This window comes from Candida orthopsilosis (genome assembly GCF_000315875.1).
Source record: "Candida orthopsilosis Co 90-125, chromosome 4 draft sequence".
NCBI classification, from domain to species: domain Eukaryota; kingdom Fungi; phylum Ascomycota; class Pichiomycetes; order Serinales; family Debaryomycetaceae; genus Lodderomyces; species Lodderomyces orthopsilosis.
Window position 1 is genome coordinate 141191 of NC_018297.1, and position 8542 is coordinate 149732.

Here is an 8542-nt window from a genome sequence, read left to right on the forward strand (position 1 = left end):
GATGCCAAAACCCTTTGAATCCAGATTGAGTCGCCGTGGTTCCTGATGCTGAGGAGTAAACGTCATCATCTAGTTTTTCATTGTTTTCTAATTTTACAACATGTGGTTTGGAAAATGACATTATGGATATAAACGTGTTGAATATGTAGTGTAGTATAGCTAATTTAAGTTGTGGTAGTAATTTTTATATGTGTCAATATAGGTACTCTTTTATGAAATTTCTAGTAGTAGTAGTAGTAGTAGTAGTAGTAGTAAAGTGAGTCTAATAATTGAGCATACCAAAATTCTAATGATTCTAAATCCAAGTGTTAGTTGAATAGATATATATGTATAAGGATGTAGTGTTTATGGTCTTTAGTTGTTAGTTTATAAATAAGACCCTGTAGTTGTTAAATAGAACTAGAATGTAAGAGAAAATAAATTGTTATATATAAAATGATGTCAAGAAGAGAAGAAAAAGTAAGAAAGAAAGAAAGAGATAGTTATATAATAGATGTGGAAAACTCCGAGTGTTAAAGATAGTGCGGGGGATATGGGTAGGTCGGAGGTAAGTATGAAAAGAAAGCGGATTGTCCATAACTGGAAAGAGTAGATGATGTGCTTAGCCCTAATTGCTCATTACTCATCCATCCAATCATTCACTTACATCGTACCTAAGAAAATTTTCTTGCTATTGTTTTGCTATTGTGTTTTGATTTAAAAGTACATCTTCTTAAATGGATTGTGACCAAATGAGTAAAACAAAGCGATGTGTATATATGATACCATACCATACCCCAAACTATGCATAATGCAATTGTAACTTTGTTTATCTTCGCAATACGTGACTATAAGAAAGCTTCTCTCAATAAACTACCCATCTTCCATTCTTTGACTCTGAGCCTTGGCTTTTTGGGCTGAGTTTTTGTTGGGTTCTTCTTCTTCTCTTTCATTTTCTTTTCTTTTCGTTTGCGTCAATTCCTATATTTAAATTTCTTTTTCTTTGGTTTTTGAAATATAATTCTTACACAAAAACTGAACACTCATTTTTCCTTAAATTCAATAGAACAAGAGATGAAGTAATTTCTGGCAGTGCTTGTTTGACATGACACTTGAACACGACCCCTTTAGTGTCTCGTTCTATTATTATACATAGCTCTCTTTTATTCGTCAAAGATAATCGTAATTACAGAGAGGCAGAAGAGTAACTCTCTTCTTTCTCTACATATGCTAAGAAAAAATTAGAATTGCCTCGGTTTGTTTAGTTACTGTAAATGCCGTTAAATTAAAAAGAAATAAACCTTAATTTCAATAATCAATGCTGTTAATAGTGTAGTTACATGTGACGTAAGTGAAAGAAACGTTTAGCATGTTTACTAATACTTTGACAGTAGTTAGAACATATACCCTCTATTTTACCCCACTTTATTTTGAAATGTAGATTTTTCGTATATATGGGTATTACTGTAAGAAGAATGGCAATTAAAGTCCGAAGTACACAACATAAGACATAATAAATTTTTCTATTGTTTTTAAAGTTTTGATAGACACAGAAACGTTTTTTAAAAATAAAATTTACTTTGGTGATTGTGTAATCTCTCTAACAATTGCCGTTCGAAAAAAATTGCCTTCAATAGAGTAAGAGATGCGCATGCGTCCTACTGATGAACTTTCTTTTCAATAAACCATCTTTGTAATTCCAGTCGAAGAGTATAACACGACCAAATTTGATGAGAGAAACAAAGACTTGTTTCAGATAGAGAATACCAGAACATTTCTTCTTCGTAGTTTTCTTCAAGCTAGCTAATGCGAGTATTTTTTGATCAGTCAAAAATAACAGAAGGCAATAAGGGACGTTTGCTGCGTTATGCATCACTCGAATGATTTCAAGGTAGTAATAGTTCCTAATGCATCGAGGTTTAGTCGGCCCGGTAGGAAAAAAATAAGTGTAACTAACTTTGAATTTCGAATGTTCAATCTACTTTATATTTACTCGTTCAGTGCTTCGCTATTCACAGACATTTTTTGGTTTTACTGAATTGAAAAAGGTTGATGCTTAGCGAGAAACGGCAAAATTCAACTTGTAAACTTTAAACAAAGATGTAAAAGAGCAGTACTTGGTTTAGTTATAATTAGCCCCACTACCCTTCCACTTTTATACACAATGATAGATCTACTCATAATACATAACAGATGTAATGATGGTGGTGGGGTACTTCATCGTAACTGAGACTCCTAACGACACAAACTGCAATTAAGCAAATACAAATAATCATTAACTCCTTTCTATATGGCTGCATATACATATTTTCATTACGTAAATGATTTTTTGCCTTAGCCGACACTGAGTTAAGATGTACTGACTACTTCACCACACAACAAAGTGAGAAAGACATTGGTAAACTTGGATTAAAAAATTATTAAGAAATTCAACAAATTGGAGTAGAGTAACCTCCATTTTCCTTGAGCAAAAATTGCACCACAAGCTTCGGTTTACACTATTCCCGTGATAATGCAATCTATATATAGAAATGTTGAAGTAATGTTCATTGATTATCGAGAAATCAGCTACTTCTTATGTTAATTTGTCACTTATATCTTTGTTGCGACACTAATCCAAAAATCCAAAACGCGACATTTCCATGAAAAAAAAAGGAAAAAGGAAAACATGCCACATCAGAACGACCCTTCTCAACACTAACAATTCTCCACGACTAACTCTGCACTGCAACATGTTCAAAACTCTTAGACCATCAAGAATACCCCGGGTTTTCAACATAACAAGACTCTATCACTCAACCGACCACATAGGAACCAATACAATCATCAACAACAACCAAATTGAATCGAAAATCTTGACTAAAGCCATTGATTATATCCCTCAATATGGATTCCATTCCAAAACTATAACTAAAGCCATTCATGATTTACAATATCCTGACTCATTGATTCTGGTACTAACTAGTTCTCCACTGGGGTATTCTCTCCCCATGCAATTGATGATTCATTGGTTGAAATTGAAACGACAAGAATTGGAAATATTTGCAAGTAACACAGTAGCTACTGATAGTGAAAGTACTGAATTGTCTGAAAGTGAGAAATTGAAACAATTGATTAAGTATCGATTGAAATTAAACACTCCCATCAAGAACCAACTATCTCAAGGGTTAAGTCACTTAGTTGTCCCATACAACCTATCAGCATCAATTGAAGAATTACTAAACTTAGGGGACGACTTGGCCTTTTACGCCGGTGACAAATCAAATGATTTTGCATGGTACTCGAAACGTGCCGGTATTTGTTCCATCTATGTGAAAAGTGAATTATTTATGTTAAATGATCAAACTGCTGAGTTACGATTAACTGATCAATTTGTTGATGAACATGTTGATGATTTTGTTAAATTGGGTCAAGGTTATAATTCTATTGAACAATGGATTGATTTCAATGCTATTAGTTTAGTTAATTTGTTTAAATCTCAACTAGCTAGAGGTTAAATACACAACTTATATACAACGTATTTATAATATATATAATACTCCAGAGAGTATAAAAACCTATCAAATAGTAATACATATTCAACTTCCGATGAATGATCCAACTCACCACTACCCCTGAGCTTGTGTCCGAAGTGCGATCAACTCACCCCTAATCTTCTCCATTTCACTCTCTTCAACACCAATCTTGTTTTCAACTCGTTCAATCTCACCTTGAATAAACTCAATTCTCTTGTTAACATTCATTGAAGCTTCACTATAGTCTTGAGGTAATAATATAGGTCCCGTAAGCTTGTATATCTTGTCTGATTCACTTAGTTGAGTAAATTCTTGTTCAACAATTTTATTCTCTTGCAATTGGGTTTCTAATGTTGATCGTGATGATATCAAGTCATTTAAGCTTTGTTGATGGTTGGAAAATTGTAATGAAAGTGTTTCTAGTTTCTTGTTTAAATCCGACATTTGATAATGGTGTTTATGGGGACGAATGTGATGGTGGAATGCTTCAAAAGTGAAGAGTATCTTGCATTATTTTTCTTTCATCGATACGCAACTATGAAATTTTATTTTTGCAATCCAAATCAGTAAACATCACAAGAAATTTCTACATAAAGGCTATCAAAGAAAACCAGATCATATGAAATGCATCGATGCCAATACTCTACCTATATACGTGCCTCTGGAAGATCGTCAAAGTGGAAGAAAATTTTCCTGCAATACATCTTGTATTGGTAATTCCCTTTGGTGTTGTCTTTTCAGTTACATTAATTAGTTCAACCTTCAATCTTAAGCAATAAGTACCTCCTTTTCCTAATCTGTCACTTTTGATCAACCATTATTACCATAACCTCATACTTCTGACGTTGGAAATATATCATAATCTTCATTTTCATCAACAACAATTTCAGTTACACGAACCTTGTATCGTCTATTATTGAAATCGCCTCCGTACTCATGCATCTCTCTATAATCATCTTCATCATCTTCTCCCTCGTCTTCGTCTTCCCCCTCGTCTTCATCCTCCTCCTCCTCCTCATCTTCTTCCGCATCTTCCTCCGCATCTAGCGCATTTCCCTCTCTTGTTCCTTCTTTGTCACTCTTAGCTTCATTAGATATAAAATCCTCATTAGCATCAAACATTTCCTCATCATCAACCTCTCCATGCTTTTCATGTTCCTCCTCCTCCTCATCATCATCATCCACAATCGCATTATCCGAAACTGTAGAATGATCAAATTGTGGCCGTGGTGAATGATAACTAGTATGTCTCCGTTCATACTCCCCATCACGACACTTTCTGCTTCCACCACCACTAATTCCCCTTTGAGAAAAACTCGATCTATACTTTTTTGCATTAGCTTGCGATCGTACTTGTTGATAAGGAGTAGCAAATAAATCTTGATTGAATATGAATCCTTGACATTCACGTAATGAAATAATAGAATAATTTGAGGCAAATTGACCACCCATACCAGAGTAAAATGAATTTCCTGATTCGTAAACGTTAAAGTTTTCATTTTGGATCATTGTAGGAGACAAAAATGAGTTTCGCCTAAACCAAGGGGATGAAGTATTTGCAAAGGATGAATTTCTTCGTTTGATGATTGTGGGCTCTGGCCGTGGGGATGTTGTTGTAGAGGTGGCTTGCGATTTTGGTGAAAATGGAGATTTAGCTCCATGCATTTTAGTTGTTGTTGCTTTAGGTGGTGAAGTTACCATATGTTTGCGTGAAGAAACTGTGGTGGTTGCGGATGTTGTTGCAGTCGCGGATGAAGTTGATTTGCGTCTAATTTTAGGTGTTGAAGAGTACAGGAAATGGCTCATAAGGAGTAGAATTATAAGGGCGTTGAGAGTTGTGTATGTGTAAGTGTGTATAGTTTGGTCTCTGCTTGTGTATAGTGTATTTCAGTCGGTATTGCTGTGGTGTATATGTGTGACTGATTTTGCTGTTTCCTAATATTAATGTCTTGTGTTAATTTTTGTTGAGTGGGTTGTTTCTTATCGCTTAGTCTTAGGCCGATCATTGTGGTAATGCGCTACCATAATTGACTGAGAAATAACCGTGGGCATCAGACTGTAGCAACCACACCCATTCATAGAATCTACAACTTTAAAAGAGCACTGTCAGCGTTTCAATCGTAAACATCATTATTAAATAAGGTAAGTGTACTTGTGTATTCTATATATCAGCACCTCTTTTGGCATTCGTCAAATAATTCCTACCCTTTTCTTTCACCTTCATCATGACAAAATTCAATCCTTCTCTTGTATTTTGTATATTCTTCATAAATCTTCGATGACTCCATTCCTCAACTCTCAGCTTCAAGCCAAACAAGTTTGAAGAAAATTTTACTTTCGAGTCAACGATTGTATTACCTAATCCAGTGCCACTTGTATCTTCCTCCTCACTATAATATTTCAAATATTCCTCTACCCTAATGAACTTTCGATGGTCTATGTTACTCGTATATGAAACTAACGTATTTGTTTTAGGATTTATGATCGATTTCTCAATTATCCATGAATTTAAATTTGCAACACCGAGAAATGGTTTAATAAATTTAGGTAATTTGCCTGTCTTGACTATAATTCGAGTAGTGCATAATTGCCCTTGCTTGTCGACATATGATTCCAATGTATCCACCGATAGAACATGTTTTGAATATGGATTGGGATATCGATTTATAAAGGCCAAACTAGCAGTTTCAAAATCAAAATTGTACCGATGCTGATTCTCGAAATATAATACCATTAGATGCAACTGTTGTGAGAATTTTCAGATAAGCCGATAACTTGTGAGTTTTGTTGATGGGTGGATGGCGGAGATTATATTTACAAGGACACAAGGGGAATGTAGTAGGTATAACTATATTTTTCGAAAATGAGGGGAGAATGATAATTTGATAAAATTTTTTTCTCTATTTTTTTAAAATTTCTCTTCCGCACTCTTCAGAAATTTTTATCACCGAGATTTTGTCAGAAGGAGTTAGGAGTTTAGTTCGGGTGCTAGGGGCTACGGTTAGACACTTAGTAAGCAATTTCTAGTAGGAGGTGCTATTGAAATTTCTCAATGTTATTTATTCGTATTTTCAAAAAGCCGGTAGAACATGCCTCATCATGGGTTGAACTTGGGAACGAATCAGGTGATGGGAAATTAATATTACCTGTCTAAAAATTCCATTTCTTAAATACTTCACGTGACTTCAGTGGTGTTCGGGTCCAACTCTGACAGTTTCATGCTTTTCTCGGTGATCTTCCCCACTAACATACTGTAGCCACAGTTGTAGTTATACAATTATACTATTTAAAGAGGAAAAGTAGTTCATCGAATTGGGAAGATCTCATCAGTCTATATGCTAGTGTGTCATCAAGACGTCCTCGGAAATTGAGCTCCTAAACTGCATCCCCACTCAGAATAACGAGTAGTTCTTGACGCAGTTTTGAAAAGCTGGGAGTGTATTTTTTATAGTTTGAAGCAGTATGGAAACCGAGCCCCAATTTGGTACAGTGGTCCATGATCCTTATTGGTGGTGAAGGTATTTTAAATCATGCATATCTCTCGAAAAGGAATAGTTCGAGTACTAGTGAGCTTATATACTTGAAATGAAATATTGCATACAAATTACCTAAAATTATAGTTGCAATGCACTATTGTCTTTGTCCTGCCACGATTTATTCTTTTTGGACCAAATCATTCGATTATGAATCGACAAATTTACTTCGGACTTTTTTGTTGAAACTTTAATTATGGTTAATTCTGTCATAATTGGAAACGGTCACTAAACACACTACGGGGGTAGACTCTGACAGGGTCAAAATTGCAAGATCAGATTTTAATTACTTTTCTAAAGAAGCTAATACTTTAAATGTTTTCGAATCTAAGATCAATTGCATACTATGTTGAAATCTAAATGAGAGTTCTGTGGAGCGGTAGAATAAGAAAAGTAAAGTCTGGGATATTCGGGAAATGAGCTCCCTAAACCAAAATTAAATCAATAAAATCAGAGGTCTTTTGAACTCCAACCTTGGTAAGATACGAAACATGCTTTTCTGTAGTCTAAATTTTGATTTATAATGGGGCGATGTTATAGTGATGTGCTTGAAGACTCTTAGTACCGCAAAAGGCAAAGATTACATTCTCATCTAGGGTGCAACAATCCAAGAGGACGAACAACAAAATCACATCAAGAGTATTCGTGGACAACGATGTCTCATACATTGTCAAGAATCAATACATAACACCTCTAGTAGAACTATATGAATAATATCGCTCCATTAATGTTGTATTGTTAGAATCTGCGCCCTTTTAGGTATTTCGATTGCTTTCCTGATCATTCTCATCTCATTCGGGCCGGACTCAGAGAAAGATTGAGGTGATAACCCGTTGCTTGGTTGTCCACCATTCGAGAATTGAACTTTGTGTCAGTTTCCTAAGTTCCTTTACTCATGACACAAAAAGTGCAACATATATTGCAAAATAGAAGGAAAACTAGACTTAATGTAAAATAAGGCCACATTAAAAGCTTCTTGGCCCTTTCCCATTTAAACAAGTCCAATTTAGAAAGTGAAATCTAATTCAATGGATAGAAGAAAAATTTACATGTAAAATACGTATCTCGCTTGAAAACAAATAAATGTTCTTTGTACCAAGAAGTAAGGTTTCAGTTTTCAATAAACAGAATTATCGACTGATGATCTTTTATCTTTTTGGGCACTTATAGTCTGACTGAAGTCCTCCACACTCTTCCACCCCACACATTTATATATAGCTTCGCCCTAAAACCTATATAAAGATATCTTTTTTTTGCGATGATTTGCAAACTATATTTCAATCTCGTATAATTCTGAAGACTTGTTTTGCAACTTAATACACGAACAACCAAAGGTTACAAATACAGTCTCAAATTAATTCTTAAAATAAAAAACTGTTATACAACTCTTCGACCTACGATGTCAATCGCCAAAGACCAAACGGCACTTGAAAAACAAGGGAAATGGGAGGATGACTTAAATTCCTCCACAGCAGGTCTCACCATTCATCAAGGGCTTAGAGGATATTGGGATTC

The 8542-nt window shown here is 34.9% G+C and overlaps 4 protein-coding genes across 4 annotated transcripts; 1 reads left to right on the top strand and 3 right to left on the bottom strand. All coding sequences in view use genetic code 12, as the record gives it.

Annotated features, from left to right (window-relative positions):
- Positions 1-2621: 2621 nt before the first annotated feature.
- On the top strand, positions 2622-3476 carry CORT_0D00930 (Coq9 protein; the record flags this gene model as incomplete). Its single annotated transcript, XM_003869029.1, has 1 exon — positions 2622-3476. The coding sequence occupies one exon, from the start codon at positions 2622-2624 to the stop codon at positions 3474-3476; it is 855 nt and encodes a 284-aa protein (XP_003869078.1).
- A 111-nt stretch (positions 3477-3587) lies between these two features.
- CORT_0D00940 (Yke2 possible cytoskeletal modulator) lies at positions 3588-3938 on the bottom strand (the record flags this gene model as incomplete). The annotated part of the gene is made up of 1 exon (XM_003869030.1): positions 3588-3938. One exon carries the CDS (start codon positions 3936-3938, stop codon positions 3588-3590), a length of 351 nt encoding a protein of 116 aa, XP_003869079.1.
- A 387-nt stretch (positions 3939-4325) lies between these two features.
- On the bottom strand, positions 4326-5300 carry CORT_0D00950 (hypothetical protein; the record flags this gene model as incomplete). The annotated part of the gene is made up of 1 exon (XM_003869031.1): positions 4326-5300. The coding sequence occupies one exon, from the start codon at positions 5298-5300 to the stop codon at positions 4326-4328; it is 975 nt and encodes a 324-aa protein (XP_003869080.1).
- Positions 5301-5655: 355 nt separating this feature from the next.
- On the bottom strand, positions 5656-6228 carry CORT_0D00960 (Ups1 protein; the record flags this gene model as incomplete). Its single annotated transcript, XM_003869032.1, has 1 exon — positions 5656-6228. One exon carries the CDS (start codon positions 6226-6228, stop codon positions 5656-5658), a length of 573 nt encoding a protein of 190 aa, XP_003869081.1.
- Positions 6229-8542: the final 2314 nt, after the last annotated feature.